The following is a 24,836-nucleotide window of genomic DNA, read 5'->3' as shown; positions in this document are numbered from 1 at the left end:
GAGTTCAGGAAGTGTAGTCTTCCTCAATTCAGGTGTGATGCAGATCTGGAGGTGGCTGACCACTAGATTTGCGAGGTGGAGAAGATATTCTCAGTTTTGGGTTGTTCAAAGGAGAAAAAGCTCGCGTATGCAGTGTATATGTTGACAGGGGAGGTAGAGCATTGGTGGAGGGGTACTAGTCAGATGTTGATTGACCGTGGAGTGATTGTGGACTGGGTGTGCTTCATGAGGGATTTCCTCAAGAAGTACTTCCCAAAAAGTGTTAGGCATGCTCGGGAGGCAGAGTTTATGAAATTGTAGCAGGGTGAGATGTCAGTGACTGAGTACACCATGAGATTCGAGCATTTGGCACGCTTCTACACCAAGCCATCTCTGAGGCTTGGAAGTGTAGGAAGTTTGCTCAAGGCTTGAAGTATGATTTGAGGAAAGTGGTAATGCCTATGTCCATCACGGAGTTTCCGGCCTTGGTAGAGAAGGCGAACGTTGTAGAGCGGCTAGAGAGCGTCGGCAAGCCGACGAAGACTGTTGGTGGGCCAACTGGGTCCAAGAGTAGTGGTGGTTCTCAGAGGAAGTCTTATGACAGGCCCCAACAACAAGGGGGTTCTGCCACAAGGAAGTATACTGAGAGAGCTAGGAGTGGAGCTCAGGCTGTTAGATGTTATCGGTGTGGTGGGCCACATATTGTCAGAGACTACACTTCTGCACAGCCTAAGGGTTTTAGGTGCAGCAAGTTTGGCCATCTGGACAAGGATTTCCCAGTTGGGGCAAGTCAGTCTAGAGGTGCTCAGAGGGTGGAGCGACCTAGAGTAGCAGGGCGAGTTTTTGCTTTGACAGGAGCGGATGCTTCCACTTCACCAGACTTGGTGAAAGGGAAGGGCAAAGCTGCAGGTACAGAGGTTTCTATCCTGTTTGATTCTGGTGCTACACATTCTTTTATATATGTAGATTGTGTGAGGAGATTGGGTTTGTCGGTATCTGCATTGCATGTTGATTTGTCTGTGTCTACTCCGGCTTCAGTTTCTGTAGTGATGTCGGAGATGTGTGTGAGATGCCCGATAGAGGTGTTTGGTAGGAGGTTCGAAGTGAACCTGATTGTATTGCCTATGGTGGATATCGACATAATCTTAAGGATGGATTGATTATCTGCCCATCACATCCTTATAGATTATGCTCGGAGAGAGTTGGTATTTCCTCAGTTGGAGGATGAGGTGTTGGTATCAGTGGGTTAGGCTGAGCAGTTGATGAGGGATGGAGTTGAGTGCTTCATGTTGTTTGCAGCTTTAAGTATTGAGATAGAGAGGGTCATCACTAGGATTGAGATTGTCAGTGAGTTTCCTGAGGTGTTTCCAGATGATGTGTCAGGATTGCCACCTATGCGTGATGTTGAGTTTAGCATTGATCTGGTACCAGGTGCAAGACCGATATTAGTGGCTCCTTATAGGATGGCTCCAATTGAGTTGGTAGAGCTGAAGAGACAGATTGAGGATTTGTTGGAGAAATAGATGGTGAGGCCTAGTGTTTCTCCTTGGGGTGCCCGGTACTATTAGTAAAGAAGAAGGATGGTGGGGCCCGTTTGTTTGTTGATTATCGGCAACTAAATAAGTTAACGATAAAGAATAAGTATCCACTTCCGAGGATTGATGATTTGATGGATCAGCTGAGGGGAGCTTTTATATTTTTGAAGATTGATTCGAGATCCGGATATCATCAGATCAGGGTAAAGGAAAGTGACATACCGAAGACTGCTTTCAAGACTAGGTATGGTCACTATGATTTTGTGGTGATGCCTTTTGGTGTCACTAATGCTCCGGCAGTTTTCATGGATTACATGAACATGATTTTTAAACCGTTCTTGGAAAGATTTGTGGTGGTCTTCATTGATGATATTTTGGTGTATTCTAGATCACTGGAGGATCACCGTGAGCATTTGAGGTCAGTTTTGGAGGTGTTGAGGGAGAGACAGTTGTATGCTAAACTGTCCAAGGATGAGTTTTGGTTGTCTGAGGTGAGATTTTTGGGGCATGTGATATCAGCAGAGGGGATTGTAGTAGATCCAGCCAAGGTGGAGGTTGTGATTCAGTGGGAGCGTCCGAGGACTGCTATAGAGATTAGGAGTTTTATTGGGTTAGCAGGTTACTATCGAAGATTCATAGAGAGTTTCTCTCGAATAGTAATGTCTTTGACTCAACTAACTCGGAAGAATCAGCCTTTTGTGTGGATGGATGCTTGTGAGCAGAGTTTTCAAGAGTTGAAGAGGCGGTTGACTACTTCTCCAGTTTTGGTATTACCTGACATTGGTGAGCATTTTGATGTGTTTTGTGATGCTTCTCACCAGGGGTTGGGTTGTGTGTTGATGCAAGGAGGGAGAGTAGTGGCATATGCTTTGAGGCAACTTAAGACCCATGAGAGAAATTATCCTGCTCATGATTTGGAGCTTGCAGCTATGGTGTTTGCCTTGAAGTCGTGGAGGCACTAACTGTATGGTGCAAAATTCAGTGTATTTAGTGATCACAAGAGTTTGAAATACCTGTTTGATCAGAAGGATTTGAATATGAGGCAGAGGAGGTGGATGGAATTTCTAAAGGACTTCGATTTCCAGTTGATGTATCATCCTGGGAAGGCGAATATGGTAACAGATGCATTGAGTAGGAAATACATTCACATGTCAGCTATGATGATCAGGGAGTTGGAGTTGATTGAGCAGTTCAGAGATTTGAGACTAGAGGTGGAGGTTGTTCAGAATCACATTAGTTGTGGTATGATCACCATAACTAATGAGTTCCTGAAGCAGGTGGGAACTAAACAGTTACAGGACGCAGAGTTGTTGAGGATTTTGGGATTACTTGGTACTGAAAGGGCAACTGGTTTTTAGCTTGGTACAAATGGAATTCTGAGATTCAGAGGTCAGATTTGTTTACCTTGTGATTCAGAGTTGAGGAGAGCTGTTCTAGAGGAGGGACACATGAGTCATCTTAGCATACATCCTGGTATGACTAAGATGTATCAGGACATCAAGAAAAGCTTTTGGTGGCCTAGTATGAAGAAGGAGATAGAAGAGTTTGTGGCCGCTTGTTTGACTTGTCAGAAAGCGAAGATTGAGCATCAAAGACCTGGAGGGGTTATGCAGTTGATGGAGATTCCTGAGTGGAAGTGGGATAGTGTCATTATGGACTTTGTAGTGGGGTTGCCTAGGACAGCTAGGAACAGTGACACTATTTGGGTGATTGTTGATAGGTTGACCAAGTGTGTGCACTTTCTTCCTATCAACAAGAGGTGGTCCTTGGAGAGGCTTGCACAGTTGTATATCAAAGAGATAGTACGATTGCATGGAGTGCCTTCTAGTATTATCTTTGATAAAGATCTAAGGTTTACTTCCATGTTTTGGCAGACTCTGCATCAGGCTTTGGGGACGAGGTTGACGTTGAGCTCCGCTTATCATCCATAGACAGATGGTGAGTCAGAGAGAACGGTTCAGTCACTAGAGGATCTCTTGAGAGCTTGTGTATTGGATCATCTGGGCAGCTGGGAGGAGGTGTTACCATTAGTGGAGTTTACTTAGAACAATAGTTATCATGCGAGTATTGGCATGACGCCTTTTGAGGCTTTTATGGCAGGAGGTGTAAGACTCCATTATGTTGGTATCAAGAGGGTGAGTCAGTAGTGGTTGGTCCAGAGTTAGTTCTTCAGACTACTGAGATGGTGAAACAGATTCAAGAGAGGTTGAGGGCTACCTAGAGTCAACAAAAGTCTTATGCTAATAGGAGGAGGAGACCTCTAGAGTTTGAGGAGGGAGAGCACGTGTTTCTCAGGCTAACACCCACTACTGGAGTGGGAAGGGTTGTAAGGGCCAAGAAACTCACACCGAGATTCATTGGTCCTTACCAGATCCTTCATTGTGTAGGTCCGGTGGCTTATCAGTTGGCGTTACCTTCGGTTCTATCCAACCTGCATGATGTGTTTCACGTTTCACAGTTGAGGAAGTACATCATAGACCCGAGTCACGTGGTAGAGATGGATAAGGTGCAAGATAAAGAGAACTTGACCTATGAGAAGAAACCGGTAGCTGTGGTTGATCACAAGTTGAAGGAGCTTCGTGGCAAGTCCATTAGCTTGGTGAAGATTCTTTGGGATGTAGCTACTGGTGAGGCAACCTGGGAAGTAGAGAGTCAGTTCAAGAAACAGTATTCGTTCCTCTTTTCAAGTAAGCCTATTTTCAGGGACGAAAATTCTTGTTTGTTGGGGAGTATTGTAACGTAGTAAGTTATTTCAGAAGGTCCAAAAGCCCAGTATGGGTGATTCAGTAGCCCAGAAAGGGTCGTTCCCAAACTGGAACGGGCTCTTCCAAACTATTGAATTGACCTATAAAATATGGTTGAGAACGGGGCGTTCCAAACCTTAGAACGGGTCGTTCTGGTTGGAGTACAGGCCGTTCTGGATGGAGAACGGGCCGTTCTGGATGAGTTCCAGAATGGGCCGTCACTACAAGAAAAATTATTATTATCTACGGAGTATTATCTACGGAATTTTTTCCGTAGATAATGTTTAGTTATCTACGAAATATTATCTACGGAATTTTTTCGTAGATAATTTTTAGTTATCTACGGAATATTACCTACGGAATTATTTCCGTAGATAATATTTAGTTATCTACGAAAATTTCCGTAGATAACTTATCTACGGATTTTTCCGTAGATAATTTATCTACGAAAATTTCCGTAGATAACTCCACCCTTAGATAAATTTCGTAGGTAAAACATTTTATTTGAAATAATAATTAACATATTTTATTATCGTTTCATTTTAATTTATTGTAAAATAATTAAAATATTTAATTTAGCATCATTAAAAAAATAATCATTATAAGATTTAATTTTTTTTAAATTTAATTATTTATTATAATACTTTTAGTCAGCATATCGACCAAAAAATATATTTTTGATTAAAATATATTTTAAAATTTTAGTTAATTCATTATAATATTTTAAAATAAATATTACTAAAAATTGTCATTAGATAAGTTATTTACGGAAATTTTTGTAGATAAGTTATCTATGGAAATTTCCATAGATAATTTATCTATGGATTTTTCTGTAGATAAGTTATCTACGGAAATATCCGTAGGTAACTTATCTACAGATTATTCCGTAGATAAGTTATCTACGGAAATTTTCGTAGATAACTTCACCTGTAAATAAATTTCTTAGGTTACAATTTATTTGAAACATCAATTAACATATTTTATTATCTTTTCATTTTAATTTATTGTAAAATAATTAGAATATTTAATTTAGCATCATTAAAAAAATAATCATTATAAGATTTAATTTTTTTAATTTAATTATTTATCATAATACTTTTAGTTATCGTATTGACCAAAAAATATATTTTTGATTAAAATATATTTTAAAATTATTTATGATTAAAATATATTTTAAAATTTTATTTAATTCATTATAATATTTTAAAATAAATATTATTAAAAATTGTCATCTTAAATTTTTTATTTTTATAAATTAATTGATAATAAAAAAAATAACATACTAATATATGGTTTTAAATTTGATATGAAAATATTAGGATATAATTAGATAAGATTTTAAATTAGTATTTTATTAATGATTGATAATTAGAAAATAAAACAAGAATAAATACATTTTTTGAATTTTATATCTTAGATTGAAGATGAATAAATATATTAATTTAATTAATAATTTATTTAAAATGTTAAAATTTAATTTATAAAAATAATATTTTAAAAGAGAAGGGTTATAATAATATCAATGTAACTTTTATTAAATGTGAATTTTATAAATTCAACGTTAGATTAAAAGTTTTCTACTCTTAGCTCATATATACAAAATTTTATATTAATTTAAGATGATTTGATACTTCATTCTTGTAAAATAAAATTGACGTAATATATACATTTCAAAATATACTAAAATATGAAAACTTTGATTACCTTCAAGTTGTTGTTCAATTTTAACAAAATTTGATATAAACATATAAAGTGATATGAACTTTAAATCTAGCGGTTGAATTTACAAAATTCACATTAAATATAACATTATTAAGCGGTGTAATACTTAGTAAAAGTTACACTAATGTTATTTCAGCCCTTATCATTTTAAAATATATAAATTATTATTTAAACTTTTAAATTTATAATAATTAATTTAAACTGTATCTAGGCATGGCAACGGGGCGGGGCGGGGGCGGGTTTTACGTTCCCCGCCCCCGCCCCCACAAATTTAAACCGCCCCCCGCCCCCGTCCCCGATACCCGCCGGGGATAAAATCTAGGTCCCCATCCCCACCCTCGGCGGGGTTCGGGTTTCCCCGCCCCGCCCCCGCCCTCGCTTTTATTTTTTTTTCTTCTTTTTTTCTTTTAAATAAATATGAACAATTTAAAAAAATAAAAGAAAAATAAAATAATATAAATTTTTACATATAAATATTTATAATTTTGGTTTATATATATAAAAATAATTTTTTAATTATATTATTAAGCGGGGCGGGGGTGGGGGCGGGTATGGGGACGGGGGCGGGGTGGGTATTAACATCCCCGCCCCCGCCCCCGCCCCCGATTTTATCAATCGGGGAAAACCCGAACCCGAACCCGAACCCGATAAACACGGGTTTTCCCCATCCAAATCGGGGCGGGTTCGGGCGGGTACCCACGGGGGCGGGTTAGATTGTCATGCCTAACTGTATCATAATATTAATTTTAAATAGAAATAAGTAGATTGTTAATTATACAAGTAAGTATATATATAAATAAATATTAATTAAATATAATATAATTATTATTATTATTGGTAATATAATTATTATATATATTTTTATATTTTTATAGCGGTCTGGACATACCAAAATGAGAGGGATCCAAAAATAGTATAAGTATAAGATTGTACTTAAATGAATTAATTTATACTACTTATACTGATAACATGAATTAGCTTTTCTGTAACCTATCTCATTAGAACTCCACAGTTAAACGTGCTTGACCTGAAGTAGTATAGGGATGGGTGACCTTCTGGGAAGTTTTCCAGAAAATGTGCAATAAGGACAAAACATGTTGAAAAGTGAAGTGTAATGAAATAGCATCCTTGAGAAGCCAAATATGAGGGTTATTACATTAATAAATTTATTAAAATTAAATAAAAATTTCCTGAAAGTTATCTAACACTGTTCTATACCTGACCTGGTTGAGATAGGTCAAACACTGGATTCGGTAGGGTTTATGCCACCTAGACTGCTCAACCTTAGTTGTTGGAGATCTCCCAGTTGTATATGCGTGACAACGCATTAAATATTAAGTTGTATATTGTTGTTGTTGTATTAAAGTTGCTTCTAAGTTGTATGAATGAGTTGTGTTTTTATGTTGAACTGTATAGTCGTTTGTGATGATGATTGAATGAATGAGTAGTATAGTGTTTTCCCTATACTTGTATGATTGTTTATTGAACTCTAGCTTACCCTTCTGTTTCCATGTGGATGGACTGCTATGATCATACGGTGAATGGGAGCAGATCAGGGCTAGGTTGGAGTTGTTGGCTGAGTCTACTACTAGAAGCGGAATTTTAGGTTCCTAGTGTCAAAGTTACCACCTTGGGTAATGGTTTTGTGCTTGACCGACACTAGGAGATTGTAATTTTGGATAACTGTATAAATACCTAATACTTAAAAACTTAATTATTCTTATATATTTTCATGTTTTTGTATTTATGAGTTATCCAATTTTATTATTTATCTTAGTTTTCAAATTTTTAGTGCGATTCCACAGAGTGTAGGGACCATGGTGGGTCGTTACAATAGATGTCAATTTGATTAAATAACCAAAATTATGTGTTTTTAAAATTAGAGAGACTAAATATTTTTATTTTACATCTGTCAGTTTTGATAAAAACTGACTTAGATGTATGTGCACATCTAAGACAGTTTTGTGAAAATCGACTTAAATGTATAAATACATTTAAGTCTGTTTTTACGTAACCAACGTAGATATGTTCATTCATCTACGACGGCCTTATCTAAGTCGGTTTTAAAACCAATGTAGATATGACAAAATAACTGACTTAGAATACAATTCTTCTTGTAGTGTATTGATCGACAAAAATAAAAGGAGTAGAAGTATAATTTATCCTTATATTTATTATGTAAAATATATATTAAAATTAAGATGATAAATTTATTTACCAAAAAGATATTTTATTGAAAATTAATAAATATCAAATATAATTTAATTTAAAACTTTATACACACACATCGATATATTTATTATTATTATTATTATTATTATTATTATTATTATTATAATTCAGGAACATTTTATTAATTTAATCATATAAAAAGTTATCTATAGAATTATATATATTTTTTGTTAAATATTTATTTCCTTACAAATGACTTGTTGCCTTTAAATTATTAATTATAAAATATTATTTTTATTTATATACTTATTGTATTAGAAGGAATTAAAAATTTGGTAATGTTATATTTTTATTTTCTTTAATCAAAACTCAAGTAGATAAAAAAAATCACATGATAATAGGCTAAAACAACAACTTTAGATTTTAGAGAATTAAAAAAAAAATAAAGACAAAAAGTAAAATATATTCATTTTATATAAATTAAAAATATATTTAAACTTAATGACAATGCTTTAATTTTTCAATTACAATAAAATAGTATTAAATATTACATGTCATTTTATTTTTTCTACAACAAATATTACATATCTATAAACAATATTTTTAATGTTATGAACAATAATTAGTAGTTCAATTAGTTGATGTTAATATATTCGTTATAAATTATTATTATTTATATTTTTATTATATATTATTTTTTTATGTAATTGTTCAATTATTATATATACTTATAAATAAGTTAGTCTTTTTCTAAGTCGAATTCTTTTCTCTATTTTATATTATTTTGTTTATTTTTTTTCTTCCTTTTATATTATTTAAAAATATTAATTTTCCTTAAAATAATTAACTCGAGACATAGGATTAGGGGCACCAGCAGCGATATCTCCAAGGCTTCAAGAGAGTGATTATGTTGACATCATAGCCACAAACCAATACTAACTCCAATGTTACATTTATTTGTTGGAAAATATTCCAAGCGTCATCAACATTATTAAAGTTATCCTACCCATTTTTTTTAAAAGAAAAGTACAAATTTATAGTCATACCTGCACTGCTAAAATACTACGTAGTGTTGCTACAAAACTTTATGTCAAGAGAAAGAAAAATGATATTTGGTGTTCTCAATCGATATTTTATTATCACTTGAGACTTGCCCAAGAGTTAGAAGCACTTCATACTTTTATATAACTTATTCATATAAAATAAAATAAAATTTATGTAAATAATATGTGAATGTAAAAATAATCGTTGGATAAAAATTATGTATGAAATTTAGAGAAACTAGGTTAAAAAAATATAGATATTTAAAATAAAATTATCTCAATAAAGTCAAGACCAAAAGCTATTAGGATGAATATATATATATATATATATATATATATGTGTGTGTGTGTGTGTGAATCTCATCATGCACTAGTACAAAAATGAATTTTAAAATCGGGGTTTTAAAATCGGTCATAAGGTAACCGATTTTAAAAGTGACGCGGTGACAATTTTGTAAATAATGACATTACTTTTAAAATCGGCTACGTTATGACCGATTTTAAAAGTCTCTGACGCTACTTTTAAAATCGGCTCTTAAGAGCCGATTTTAAAAGTCCCACTTTTAAAATCGGCTGTTTCAAAAACCGATTTTAAAAGTTTACTTTTAAAATCGGCTATCAAATAGTCGATTTTAAAAGTATCACTTTTAAAATCGGTTATTAAACAGCCAATTTTAAAAGTAGCATCAGAGACTTAATCTATACTATCTCCGCTCTCATTCTTCCCCTAACTCCATTCTCTACTCTTTGGCTTCAATAGTTCATATATTCTTCTCTTTACTCTCTCGGGCTCTCATCTGAAGTGTGCAACTTCTCATTTTCTTGGAAGAATACAACATCAAGGTAACATTCTCGTCTCATGTCTCTTATTTCGTTGTTACTGGGCGAATTTTGAGTCTGGAACGGCCCCAGAACGGCTCGCTCTGCAAGCAGTACACCCTGTACTGCAAGCAGAACGAGCCGTAATGAAAGTAGAACGGCCTGTACTGCAAGCAGAACGGACTGTACTGAAAGCAGAACAGCCTGTACTGCAAGTAGAACGACCCGTTCTGAAAGTAGAACGGCCTGTACTACTTGCAGTACGACCCGTTCTGCAAGCAGTACAGGCCATTTTGCTTGTAGCACGGGCCGTTCTGGGGCTGTTCCAGACTAAAGTTTTAGGCATTTTTCAGGTGAGTTCATGTGCACAGGGTGATTTTCATTATCTAACAAGGAGGATTTTGCAGGTGACTATTCTTGAAAATGTATTCTGGAAGGAATTTGGACTTCTTGTATTTGTTTGGGTTTCATTCCTTGTACTACAGATTGCCAAGGTTTGCTTTTTCATATCTACTACCAAGTAATAATTCACACCATAAAGTTTATCTAACTTGAGACCAATAATCTCCCATTGACAGGAAACCTACACGAGTACTTGTTCAATGTTATATTGGGTACTGAACTTGTTACAGGTAATTTGGTTACTCTCATACAAGTGTTTCCTTTTGTTGATTGCTCATGACATGACATAGTGCTTATGTTAAATGTAGATCTGAGTGCCTGTTGCAATAATATCTGGAAACTATTTCAACTTTGAAGCATGTTTTCTATATATGTATCATGCAAGTTCCAATCTCAATTGGGGAAATTGCATATGAGGCAGCTGCATTGTTCTAAATTTTAAGTTTCCATTTTATCATGTTTTAAGAGTTACTTCTAATTGTTCTAAATTTTCTTAACAGAGATTTATAGATCGATCACCATTGTTGCTAGAAGATATAAACACCATTAGGGAGCAATGGACTACATTTTTCATTGAAACATTGACTAGCTACGAGTTATGTTTATAGTTTTACTCATTTTGTAGTTTAGGATGCATCATAATTTGTAAGTTACTTTGATTACATATATGGTTGACATTTACCAACTCTTGTCATTTGTATATAATTTGGTATATTAAAAACATATGAATTGTCTGGTATTTTATTAATTTGCAGGTTTTGTTCAGGGATCCTCCTAAAATAAGTCAAATATTTATAAAAAAAAATTAATCATTTTTAACATCGGTCATGCCATGACTGATGTTAAAAGTTGGACTTTTAACATCGGTCATGCCATGACCGATTTTAAAAGTCTCACTTTTAACATCGGTCACTGTTGACCGATTTTAAAAGTCCCACTTTTTAAAACAGGCTCTTTTAAAATCGGTCAGAGAACCAATTTTAAAAATAAAAAATGACCGATTTTAAAATTATTTTTTCCACTAGTAATGCTCTCAAATTAATATCCTTCGAATTTTTATTTTTTAAAAAGAGATCCTAATAATTAAATGAAAATAAATATTATTGATTGAATGCTGAGTTCTTAGCATAATTCCCTCAAATATATCTTGTGGTTTTAAAACTCTATGCTCACGTGAGAAAATAAAATAAAATGCACCGTCGCAAAGATTCTCACTTCTCATCCATGGAATTCAAATTGCTTACAAATTACGTTAGTCTTCGTCTTTAAAAAAAATAAAGCTACTTTTCTGTGAAAAACAATAATAAAATAAAGCTAGTTCTTGTGCTTGAATTTGTTTTTTTATTTATTTTTTTACTATATATTAAAAATTGCTTAAATATTGACTCTAATGAGGTAAGTTATTAGTACCTACTCAAAAATGACAGGGAGGTATGCCATATGCATATCAATAGTTACATTTTTCTAGTTAATTATATATTCTATAAATTATGATCTTTTATATTTTTAATTTTTATAATTATATTGTAAATTTGAAAGACTTTTGGTAAGACTATATTAACGTCTCATGAAAACAATTTTGCTTGAGTCAAAATAAATTTCTATGACCCATTTAAAAAAAGCGTGTTTATTAAAATTAATTGAAAACTTATGAATTATAAGTTGAGTGTTAAAAAGATATAAAACTAGTTAATTGAATCGAAAGTGATTATTTAAATTAGTTGATAAATATAAAATAACAAAATAATTTTTATAATGAAAGTTAAAGAAAGATATGGTAAGCAAATAGTTTCTATTTTTTTTATAAAAAAAGTATAAAAAAAAGATTTCAAATAGATAATAAAGATAAAAAGAAAAGAAAAATGAATTAAGAGCTCATAAGTTATAAATTATTTCAATTAATTTATAAAAATAAATTATAAATTCCTTAAAATAAGTTCACATAAATTCTCGTGCAAAACAAACTTATTTTAACTAAATTAAAATTTATAAACTCTTTAAATATCTGGTCAAACATGCTCAAGGTATTAAAATGGTTGAAGAGTTTAATATCCCACAAAGTAATCAACTATGATTTACATCCTTCTTAGAATTACTTACATTTAGTATTTAAATAAATATCTTAAATAAACTTGTCTTTCAAAGGAGATACACACGAAAAATATTAAAAAAAAAAAAAAACTTTGTTACTTCATTTACCAAGCTATGTTACAATTTAATTTTCATAATGGTTAAGATGTTATGATATTTAATGAATCAATTTTTCAATAAATTTCACGGACACTCTTTTATTAACCATTCACACCATTATCTCTCTCTTTATTTATTTTTAATTTCTTTTTAAAATAAGAAACACTCTTCCTCTAATATTATATAAAATAATAAGAAACTAAAAGTAAGAAATTATAAAAAAAAAATACATAAAAGGAAAATCAATAGAAAAAACAAATACCTAAGAGAGAAATCGATGAAGGAACTGATTGTTCAGCATGATACAGTAAACATATCATTTAAGTAAATAAAATTTGAGTATCTGAGAAAAGATAATTATAACAAATAAAAATTATATTAAAATTTGAAAGTAGGTAAGTGTACATATATATTAGAGAGAGATACAATTTTTTTTTATTTAGAGATATTATAAGAAAAATGCTGATTTCCGATAGAAATTTCCGACAGAAACAAATAAATTTTCGACGGATTTTTCTTTTTTCGACGGATTGAAATCCGTCGAAAAAAGTGATGTCGGAAAAAAAATCTATCGAAAATAATTTTTCCGATAGAAATAAATTTTTTGACGAATTTTAAAAATTATAAAATATATAAATGAATTTAAGAGTAAAATTATCTAATAAAAATAAAAACTAGAAGATAACTTGTTTATATTTTATTCATAAAAATTACAATGGGAATAATAAATTCAACTTAAAATCTTATACTCATGTAATTAATATCTCTATCACTAAAAAAAATAGTTACTAAAATGTGTATAATTTATTATAAATATAGTGTATAGATATAGAAAGTATGGTGTAATCCAACTATGGGGTGCAGCTTGTGTGGAACAACTTTTTCTCTACGATAAATAATATAAAGTTGAAAATGTTTTTATGAATCAAGTGACACAATGGAATGTATATTAGGTATAATAAAGTTGGTTATATGAAACGAATGGGGACGGCTTTCACTTGAGTCACTTTCATATACATTTTACCTGCTACTCACCTTATTCTACTTCTATACTTCAATTTGCCAACGGAATGGGATGTTTCCATTATAATATCTCTTTGTTCACTTCCAAGTAATATATGTATATTTAAATCAATCAACTTATTATTATTATTATTATTATACATGAGATTAAATCTATTTTAATCTCAATTTCACACATGTTTAATGTTAGACTATTAAATTTTTTTAGTACAAATTTAGTTTTCTAATTTTTAAAATAAAAAATATTAATTAATGATTAATATGTCATTTAAAATTAAATAAAAAATATAAATATATCTTATAAATGATATTATTTGATAGTTACTTAGTATATTGACTTTTATTATTATTATTTTTATTACAGATATATTATATTTTATTTTATTTTAAATAAAATTTAAGATTTATTAAAATAATTTTATTTCTAACTTTTAATCTCTTATTTCATAAGTAGCTAACTAATTTCAAGTAGGACACTCAATAACATTTTGTCAATATTTTTTTATTAAATTTAAATGACATATTAATGGTAGACTAATATTATCTCATTATAAAAATTAGAGAATCAAATTTGCAATATGTACTAACCGTACTTCGCACCCGGGCTCCTAGCCCGGATTAGTGTTGCAAATAAGTAACCCCGGGCACGCGGTGCATGACGTTAGTCCGGCATTTGAGCGAATCATACCTGATTCCGAGGATCTCGTCCCAGACCAGATCCACCCTTCAATTATATCTTATCATATCATGATATATCTTATCTCAAGCCCAAAAGCCCAAGGCAAACCTAGATCACCTCAAGGTACGTGCATTATATATATGAGACTATTACTCATGCAAACCCTAACTTTAGCATCGGAGTCTCTTTTGCAGGTACCTCCCCCATCTCGGAGCATCAATACACCCAGCAAAGGAGGCTCATCGATCTTACTGGACGGATCACCCCCACGACCAAATTCCGGTAAGAACATTTGGCGCCCACCGTGGAGCCGATCAGACCAAGCTCTCATCGGTCACCTGCATGGTTTCTACCAGAAGCCACATTAGACGAGCAACAGATAACACAAGCAATTCAACTACCATGGACAGCGACACCGCGACCCTGAGGCGGCTGGTCGAACAAGTCGAGCAGATGCGGTGACAACACGACGCTGACCTCCAGAATATGCGTGTCCAGCATGAGAATGACCTCGCGGCGATGCGCACCGCTAACGAAGCAGACCTAGCGGCGCTACGCGCCGAGAACGAGCGCATCCGTGCCCAGATCCCCCGACATTGCCCCGGCCAACCACCGCACGACAACGGTGACCATGAGGAGGAGGCGCATTCAGCCTCCCATTCCCAAGCAACCACCAAGGCACCACATTCACGGCCCGCCACGCACCGGTCCCATGCATCAACGCACAGATCAGGGCAGGGCACCAACAAGGCCCCCACTCATGTCTCCGAGGGCCAAGAGCCTTTCCGCCGTCATCCCTTTGTGAACGGCATCATGGAGACTCCGTTACCCCGCGGGTGGAAACCCCTCCACCTTGACCGCTACGACGGCACTACGGACCCTGATGAGCACGTCGACGCGTACACGACTCAGGTAAACCTTTACACTAACAGTGACGCTATACTGTGCAGGGTTTTCCCGACCTCGCTTAAAGGACCCGCGCTCCATTGGTACAACTAACTACCGGCAGGGTCCATCGACAATTTCGCCACCCTAGTGCGACGGTTCGCGGCACAGTACGCCACCAGCCGACCTCACCACACAACCTCAGCCGCCTTGGCCAACCTCAGACAGAACGACGACGAGCCCCTACGGGGCCTTCATGAAGCGCTTCTCTAACATATCAGTCCGAATCCGGAACCTAAACCCGGAAGTCGCCCTACACGCCATGCTCATGGCACTGAAACCCGGATCGTTCATCGACAGCCTGTGTCGCGACGCCCCCCGCGATATGGATGAACTGCGCGTCCGCGCCGCCGGCTACATTCAAATGGAGGAGCACGCGGCCTTCTGCGACCAGGTTCGCGGTAAGGGCCCTGCCAAACCAGAACAGGGCCACAAAGACAAGGTTAAAGTCAACAACGACAGCCAATTCAAGAAGTCGGCCAGGACAAACAGAGCCGGGAGGTACGACTTCTACACCCCTCTGAACGCCCCAAGAGTCCACATTCTGGAGGAAGCCAGTAACAGCAACCTGCTAGACCTCCCACCACCCGGCCACACACCAAACAGTGCTGACAAGTCCAAGCACTGCCGGTACCACAGGAACTATGGCCACACCACGGACGAGTGCCGCACGCTCCGAGACCGCATCGAAGAACTTATCCAGGCGGGCCACCTTGGCCACTACGTCCAACGACAGCCAGGTCCCCGAGGTGGCTCTGGAGGCCGGGGACGCGGGAGAGGTCGCGGGTCAGGACCTCGCACAGACTTACCCACAGGGTCCCAGCAAAATGCTAACGGCGCATTACAGGCCGAAATAAGTCAGGAGACAGAAGCAGCCCCCTTGCGGGGAATCATTAACACAATCGCAGGCGGCTTCGCCAGAGGAGGCGCTAGCAGCTCGGCCCGAGAAAGACACCTTCGAACCATCAACTGCGCCCACTCCACTGCCTCGATCTTGAACAAGAGCTCACCACCGATCTCTTTTTCCGATGAGGACTATACGAGAATCAGTCCTAACCAAGATGATCCCATGGTCATCGTGGTAGAGATCACCAACTAGGAGGTACAAAAGACACTCATCGACCAAGGAAGCTCGGCCGACGTCCTGTACTGGCCAACATTCCTCAGGCTCGACGTCCCCCATTCTCTAATCCAGCCACACACCGAGCCCCTAGTCGGCTTTGCCGGTGAACTGGTCCACACCCGCGGATACGTGGACCTGCTGACAACCTTTGGAACACCTCCGGATACAAGGAGGATCGTGGTCCGATACCTCCTCGTGGAGGCCAACACCTCCTACAACATCATCATCGGGAGGCCGACCCTAAACCACCTCGGTGCGGTGGTATCCACTCTGCACCTCACCATGAAGTTCCCAGGGAATGACGGAAAGATCATCTCCGTCAGAGCAAACCAGAAGACAGCTCGGCAATGTTACGCCGAAAGCCTGAGGATTTCCTCATCCGACAAGGAAAGCAAGGGGAGTCCCTCCACCGCTCCCCATTAGATTCTGTTCTCCCACTTGTACAAACGAAATCGTGCACTCTTTTCCCTCCTTAGCTCCCAACTGAGAGGGATTTTAACGAGGCACGCAAAATCATTTAATAACATTCTCCATTTTGCTCACCTATTGCTTTCTCAACTACTGCTTTCTTACCTACTGTAAAAATCGAAATTGAACCACCATCATTCATGAAAATCTGAGGTCGAGAACGAACCCCGGAATCCTGGGTGAAGGTCGAATACGAACCTTAATCCAATCATTCACGAAAATCCGAGGTCGAGAACGAACCCCGGAATCCTCGGTAAAGGTCGAGTACGAACCTTAATCCAATCATTCGCGCGAATCCGAGGTCGAGTACGAACCCCGGTATTCTCGTTGAAGGTCGAATACGAACCTTAATCCAATCATTCATGAAAATCTGAGGTCGAGTGCGAACCTCGGAATCCTCGGTAAAGGTCGAGTACGAACCTTAATCCAATCATTCGCGCGAATCTGAGGTCGAGTACGAACCCCAGTATCCTCGTTGAAGGTCGAGTACGAACCTCAAGACAATTAAGTCACATAAATCCGAGGTCGAGAACGAACCCCAGTATTCTCATTAAAGGTCGAGCACGAACCTTAATCCAATCATTTGCGCAGATCCGAGGTCGAGAACGAACCCCGGTATCCTCGTTGAAAATCAAATACGAACCTTAATCTAATTATCCACACAAACCCGAGGTCGAAAACGAACCCCGGTATTCTCGTTGATGGTCGAGTTCGAACCTTAACCCAATTATTCGCATGAACCCCCATCAGCCAGTATATAAACCCGAAGGGGTATACGAACCCCCAACATGCAAATTCAAGGTCGAACGCAAACCTCGATATCCCCACAAGGTCGAGTTCAAACCTTAATCAAACGTCAAATCCGAGGTCGAGTACGAACCCCGACGCTTTCTTTAAAGGTCGAGTCCGAACCTTAACGGAACCAACTCGCAAATTACGAGGTCAAGTACAAACCTCGACGCTCTTGTCAAAGGTCGACTTCGAACCTCAGTAACTCATTCGAAGGCTGAGTCCCGACCACACATCCGAGATCGAGTTCGATCCATGACGAAACATACATGACCCTAAACTTAAGGGCGGACATGGACCACTTATCCAATTTACTACACTTCGGCTTGAGGTCGGCTCAGAACCTCGACGCTAATAAATCAAGGTCATCGAACCTTCACAGAAACACTCACCCAAACAGAAGTCCGAGGTCGCGCCCGAACCTCCTTTAGCATATAAAGTCGAGTATGAGCCTTGATGTCCCCGCTTAAAGGTCGAGTCCGAACCTAACCAAATCGCCTACTTCAAATCCGAGGTCGAATACGAACCTCAACACAGAATACGAACCTTAATCCAATCATTCACTTAAGGTTGAGTCCAAACCACTAACCTGAGGACAACTCTGAACCCTGGCAAAGCACACCCCACTCTCGATACCAGGGTCGAATTCGAACCCCAGCACGACCGACTTAGGGTCGAATTCTGACCTTGACTCCAGCCTAGGGTCATTTATGAACTCTCACAACAATTACTTAGTCAAAATTCGAGATCGAATACGAATCTTAACACATTCATTTATGGCCGAGTTCGAACTCCCATGAAAAACCCTACCAAGCAAAAAACTAAGGCCAGCCTCGAACCTCGACTTCACCAGCTCAAGGTAGAAGTATCACCCGATACAAAAGCATATAACAAACACCAAACATGTGCCTCAAACAGCGTGAACAGCCAAAATTGAACGCAAAAATGAACAAAATAGAGCAACATACATATATGTATACAAACAAAGTTCACAAAATCCAGTACATCAATTCAAGCCAGAGAAAAAGAAAACAAAAATTACAAAGAAAGCCTAGGCGGAGGCATTTTCACTGGAACTGTCGTTAACATCGTCCTCCGAAACAATCCTCCCACGACGGACCACCTTCTCCACATGCATCGAAGAGAAGTCGAACCCGGGAGCAAGAAGTCATGCCTGACGAGCAGCCTTCTGAAAGCCCCTCTTATGCTCCGCCACGACAGAACGCTCCACCTCGGCGAGCCGTCCTTCCACGGTCGCCTTCCCCGCTGCCAGCTCTGTGAGCTCTACTCTCAGTGCAGCAATCTCATCCTCTCGACCGCCCAGAATGGCCTCATTGTGGAGACGCTCCTTAGCCGCCGCTGCCAACTCCCCCTTTAGAGAGGCCACAACATCCTCTAAGACCCGCACCTGGTCACGGGAGGACGTCACCTCGTCCTCCAAAGAGCGGGCCCGCGCCCGGGAGAAGGTGGCGAGTTCCTGCAGCTCCCCCACCCGAGAAGCATAAGCCTCATTGGACCGCAATGCAATCTCAAGAGATTTCTGCACCCGCAAAAGGTCGCTACGCGCAGTCCGGAGTTCAGCCTCCCGCCGCTTCGCCTCATCAAGGGTCGCGGTGAGAGTCTTGTTATCCTCCCTCAGGATCTCGTTCGCCTCATTCCATGGCTGAAGTCGGCCCCTCACCTTAGCCAGCTCCTGCTCTTGCTTGGCCAGCTCCTGCTCCTGCTTAGCTAGCTCCTGCTGCTACTTGGCCAAGTCTTCTCGCTGCTGGCCCCACTTGGGTTTCCAGTGACTCATTATGCCTATCACCCTCTGCAGCATGACCTGAGCAGCATCAAAACTGTCCTCGGGACCGATCCTGTCAATCAATCCCTGGTCCTCGGAGCTCAATGAACCCTGAGGAAAAAACCTCTCCGCAGTCACCCCCGCGCTCCACAATGAATCCATGTCGACGGACGCGCTCACGTGATCCAGCCGCACCGTATCTATCCCCTACCCAAAGCGATGGGACAGATATTGGGTCCGGACAGGCCCCTACGATGAGCCCGCCTGCGGCGCCAAACCCGCGACAGAGGATGGCCCTCCCTGCTCAGCACCTAGAGAGTCCACCTTAGGGACTCCCGACCCCGCCTGCAAAAACCAGTTCCGCATCACAAATAGATAAGGAGACATGCGAGAAAGCCATGAAAACAAAAAACAAAAACAAAAACAAAAACAAAAACAAAAACAAAAAAAACCAGACTCACCCCGGCAGCCTGGGCAGCCAGCCCAGAAGCCTGCACCTCAGGATCAGCGGCTTTCCCCGTCTGCAGCTCAGGCTCAGAGGCATTTCCTGCCTACAAAAAAAAAATCACCCAGATCAAACAGCCAAACAACATAACAAAAAGGCAGAGTGAAAAGTCCGAGAAGACAATACTTACCATCTTGGCAACTCGGACGGTCTGCCCGGAAACGCAGACCTCCACCTCAGCAACGCCAACCCCGCCCTGCAAAGGGATCCATAACGCCTCAAAAAACAAAGACGGAACTCACACGGAAAATGCGAGCAAATGATAAGCTACTCACCTCGGCGTCCGGTGCAGTAAGCCCGACACCCTGCACCACCTCCGCCGTAGCCACCGGCGAGGCCTCCTTGGCCGGAGGGCTGTCGGTGAGATCCACAGCGTCCACAACCCGGGAGGTCGCCTCCTCGGCATCGCGAGAAGCGGAGGTCCCCCCGACCTCCTCCTCCCCCCTCTTCCTCTTCCGGTGGGTCTTCAGGGGGCAGCATCCTCCTCTAGAGGCTCGGGAACCTCAAGCTCAGAAACATTGTAGCAGTGTTTAAGCTGACGCCACAAGTTTCTGCCCATAATGCCTGCAGAAAAGAAACAGAAACACATCAATAACGGGCAACCACACAAGTCCTAATAACCTACCAGAGCACATAATACTCACTCTCTAGTCCCCTCTCCCTGAAAGGCGAATTCGCAAGCGACAAGACGAGCTTGCAATCCAACGGACGAGGGAGCGCGACAAGATTCTTGATGGCGGCCGTCTCCGCGGCCGTCACCTTCAGATCCCCCAAACCGTGAAACCTAGACGGCTTGGGACACCAATAGAATGGAAACCTCGGCAAACCGCCGAAGTAGAACACCTCGTCTTCCAAAGGGTCAACACCCACAAGGGCGACCCGGAAAAACTCCTGCTTGAAAATTTTATATGATTGGGAGTAGGGAGTAAACAAGCCCCCATCCCTACTCCCGCTCAGGGACAAAATGCCATAAGGCGGAACGCCCATCTTCAACTGATAAAAATGAAGAAAGACGCGAAGAGACACCTCTATACCTAGAACTGTACACAGGACCTGAAAAGCCCTCAAAAAACCCCAACTATTGGGACGCAACTGGCAAGGAGCCGCGTTGATGAAATTCAAAAAATCGCACTCAAACGGGGGTAAAAGGAAGACAGACACCCAAATCTCTAAAAAAGCATTGATATACATAGAAATGGGGGGGATTAGTAGACCTCCCCATATACACGCCCTCATCAGCCTGACAGGGCTAAAGCCGAATCATGTGGGAAATGGAGGAATCGCAAACCCTGTGCGCTCTCCGAAACGCATTCACTTCGAGGAAAGAGCGAAAAATGCTCTAAGCCTCAGCCACCTCGCGTTTGACCCAGTCGTAACCAGGAACGCCTGGTTCTGGGCCCCTAGGTGGCGGCGGGTCTTTCTTCTCAACAGTGACCCTTCCGGCGGCCACCACCTTGCCACGCACCTTGCCCCTGGCAGACGTAGAGGATCCAGCACCACTTCCACCGGCCATGAAAAAAGAGAAGAAGCAAATAAAAAGGAAGTACCTGGTACTCCTCCTCAGAAAACAACCCTAACAAAGAAGGGATTACCGGAAACGACGACGGCGACGGAAGCGCAAAAGAGAAAGGAAGTAAAGGGAAGCAAGAAAAGCTCTCGTACTCGAGAAGTCAGAAGAAAGACAGAGAAGAGGCGCGAGTGGAAAAAAAGGAAAAACTCTCCCCCAAAATTCAAAACCGACGCGACACGTGTCAGCTGAAAAGCACAACTAACAACACATTTATTGTGAAATCATCATTACACAACCGTCACTGCCCTTATTGCGTCACTCAAACGTCTCCAGAACACTAACAGTCGCGACACGTGGCGGACCTCCAGTTAGCATACGCGCAAAGCCATTTTCCCCTCTAGCAAACCCGGTCTTAACTCCTCGACCTACGGCCTTCAGAGCTCGGGGGGCTAGTGTACTAACCGTACTTCGCACCCGGGCTCCTAGCCCGGATTAGTGTTGCAAATAAGTAACCCCGGGCACGCGGTGCATGATGTCAGCCTGGCATTTGAGCGAATCATACCTGATTCTGAGGATCTCGTCCCAGACCAGATCCGCCCTTCAATTATATCATATCATATCATGATATATCTTATCTCAAGCCCAAAAGCCCAAGGCAAACCTAGATCACCTCAAGGTACGTGCATTATATATATGAGACTATTACTCATGCAAACCCTAACTTTAGCATCGAAGTCTCTTTTGCAGGTACCTCCCCCATCTCGGAGCATCAATACACCCAGCAAAGGAGGCTCACCGATCTTACTGGACGGATCACCCCCACGACCAAATTCCGGTAAGAACACAATATAAATTTTTGAGGGGGCTAAAATTACACATTGTTAAGACTATGAAGAAAGTTGATTTAATTTATATATTCGTAAGTAAGTTTACACCGTATTTAATATATATATCAAATATGTAAATTTCAAAAGTTTTAAAAGTCCTTTTATACTTCATTTCATTAATTTAAATTAATATTTAAAATAATTTATGATTATCTGTTAATTTAAATTTATGAAATAAAGTATTAAATAGTTTTTAAAATTTTCAAAAATTTACAAACTTAATATATGTAAATAGAATTTTAAATTTAACAGTTAAATCGTTAAAATTTGATGTAGAACATAAATTATTAAACTAAGTAAGTTTAGATAAACTTACCTTTAAAATAAACAAATTTATCCGTACATATACATATAGGGAGTAATATAAAAAATAGTTATTAAAATAATATTAATATTTGTTTAAATTATTGTAATTAAGTCATTTTATATAAATAAAGCATATACTTTTCATTAAAAAAAGGATTAATTTTCCAATGTTGAGACAAAGACGCATTTGCCCTGCGCACTGCATTCATGAATAAACACTATATAACTATAAGTCCCATATCTGTCGAACAGAAGAAGCCTAAACCCCACTAAAAATTAAACAACCTTTCCATGGCATCCACTTCCGGTGAACCCAACGCAGCGGAGACCGGCGACCGAGGCGGCGCCACCACACTCTCCGACGTCCCCGGAGACGTAATCCAGGCCCACATCCTGACGCGCCTGGACGGCCCCGCCCTGGCCGCCGCGGCGAGCACGTGCTCCCAGCTCCGCGGCCTGTCCTCGCAGCCGCACCTCTGGGCCCACGCCTGCCACGCCAGGTGGCCCTCCACGCTCTCGCCACGCGTCCGCCACGTCATCTCGACGTTCCCCAACGGCGCACGCTCTTTCTTCGCCGACACGTTCCCCTCTCCGAAACCAGCGAAACTCCCTCCAAATCCCGACCGCACAACGGAGCTGATCTCGGCCGTTGATCTCTTCCTCGGGCCGCGCGTTATATTTTCCAAGGTGGTGGAGACGGAGACCGTGACCGGGTGGTTCCGGTGCTCCCCGTTTCGGATTGACATGGTTGGGGAGAAGGAGGCGGTGCGGGCGGGGGTGGGGTTTCCGGTTGACGAGGAGACGTGTCGGGAGCTGAGGCTGAGCTGGATTTTGGTGGAGGCGAAGGGGAGGCGCGCGGCGGATGTTTCGAGCGGGAGGGCGGTGGAGGTGCGGCGGCATTGGCTGAGCGGGGAGGTGGAGGCGAGGTTTGCGACGGCGGTGGCGGAGGGGGCGGCGGTGTGCAGCGCGGTGGTGAGGTGGGGGCCGGAGATGGAAGTGAGGGAGGTGAGTCTGCAGATGGAGGACGTGGATGGGGTGCATATGGTTGGGAGGGACAGTTTGGTAATTTTGGAAAAGGTGCTTGAGGGTGAGAGGAAGGGGAAGAAAGAGCTAGAGGGTGGAGAAGGGTATAGGGAGTTTTTGAAGAGGAAGAAAGAGAGGAAAGAGTGGAAGGTTAGGGCTGAAGGGAGGTTGGATATGCTCTGTGTGGCTTTCGCCATCTTTGCTACTCTTATGGCTTCTCTTTTCCTTTTCTCCAAATCCAACTAGTTACTTACTCACAACTCGCAACTGCACTCACATTATATTTTTCCTCTTTCTACTACAGGTGCAACACAACGTTAATGGTCGGGGATTTGTGTTGTGGTCGCTCATAGTACTTACACTAGAAAAGAAAATTACTATTTACTATATTATATAAAGGAAAAGAGTAAGATTAATAGAATAAATAAAATGTTTTTAGCAGACACAGAGAACAGATGATACTGATTAGAATGGTTTGTTTATTTATATATATATATATATATATATATGTATGTATATGTTTTCATACTAATTAATGGGAAAAAATGTATATAGAAATCCACATTATTTGGATTGATAGAAGAAAATGGTATATGTGTGAATGAGGATCGTATTCCTTAGAAAATGTAGGTTACAATTTTTTAAATGGACGATGATTACAAAGTTCGGAGAAATTGCAATAATTGTTAGGAATATATATATATATATATATATATATATATATATAAACCACACATTTTTAATATTATTAGTAATTAAAATTTACTAAAATTATAAAATCATGACTTTTGTGTTATATATTGATTAAAGCAAAGAAAGCGACTCACACAATGATGTTATTTTTAATAAATTTTAATTAATTATTAGAAAGTGATATCTTGCCCCCCAACAAAATATAAAATAAAAGAAGAGAAAGTCAAATCTCAATCAAAAGAAAAAAAAGAAAGTGACATGTATTTTTGACAGGTTGAGAGTGATATGTTAGAGAATACTATATAACTAGCTAGCATTTCTCATTATGATAATTTACACATTATCCTATTAACGATAAATGATTTATTTTAATATTAAGTAAATAAATTTTATGTCTTGCTAAGTAGATGATAAATTTAAATAGCTTATTTAAATTAACTTTTGAAATTTTATATATTTTAATGATCATTATATATATAATAATAGTATAAAAATA

General features: G+C 39.3%; 3 protein-coding genes across 3 annotated transcripts; 2 read left to right on the top strand and 1 right to left on the bottom strand.

Moving 5' to 3' along the window:
• The first annotated feature begins 434 nt into the window (after positions 1-434).
• On the top strand, positions 435-1,139 carry LOC109811459 (uncharacterized). The gene has a single exon (XM_020375222.1). The coding sequence runs from the start codon at positions 435-437 to the stop codon at positions 1,137-1,139; it is 705 nt and encodes a 234-aa protein (XP_020230811.1).
• Positions 1,140-18,579: 17,440 nt separating this feature from the next.
• LOC145950157 (uncharacterized) lies at positions 18,580-22,882 on the bottom strand. Its single transcript, XM_083061158.1, has 4 exons — positions 20,197-22,882; positions 20,052-20,117; positions 19,878-19,967; positions 18,580-19,761 (listed from the first exon to the last, which is right to left on the bottom strand). Exons 1-4 carry the CDS (start codon positions 20,325-20,327, stop codon positions 19,728-19,730), a joined length of 321 nt encoding a protein of 106 aa, XP_082917284.1. The 5' UTR covers positions 20,328-22,882; the 3' UTR covers positions 18,580-19,727.
• LOC109795265 (putative F-box protein At2g36090) lies at positions 22,876-24,155 on the top strand. The gene has a single exon (XM_083061157.1). The coding sequence runs from the start codon at positions 22,916-22,918 to the stop codon at positions 23,891-23,893; it is 978 nt and encodes a 325-aa protein (XP_082917283.1). The 5' UTR covers positions 22,876-22,915; the 3' UTR covers positions 23,894-24,155.
• Positions 24,156-24,836: the final 681 nt, after the last annotated feature.

The sequence above is a fragment of the Cajanus cajan genome, chromosome 7, assembly GCF_000230855.2.
Source record: "Cajanus cajan strain Asha chromosome 7, NIPB_CcT2T_4, whole genome shotgun sequence".
Lineage (NCBI taxonomy): Eukaryota > Viridiplantae > Streptophyta > Magnoliopsida > Fabales > Fabaceae > Cajanus > Cajanus cajan.
Note: the sequence above shows the minus strand (reverse complement) of the source record. Positions and strands in the feature narration are given on the sequence as shown.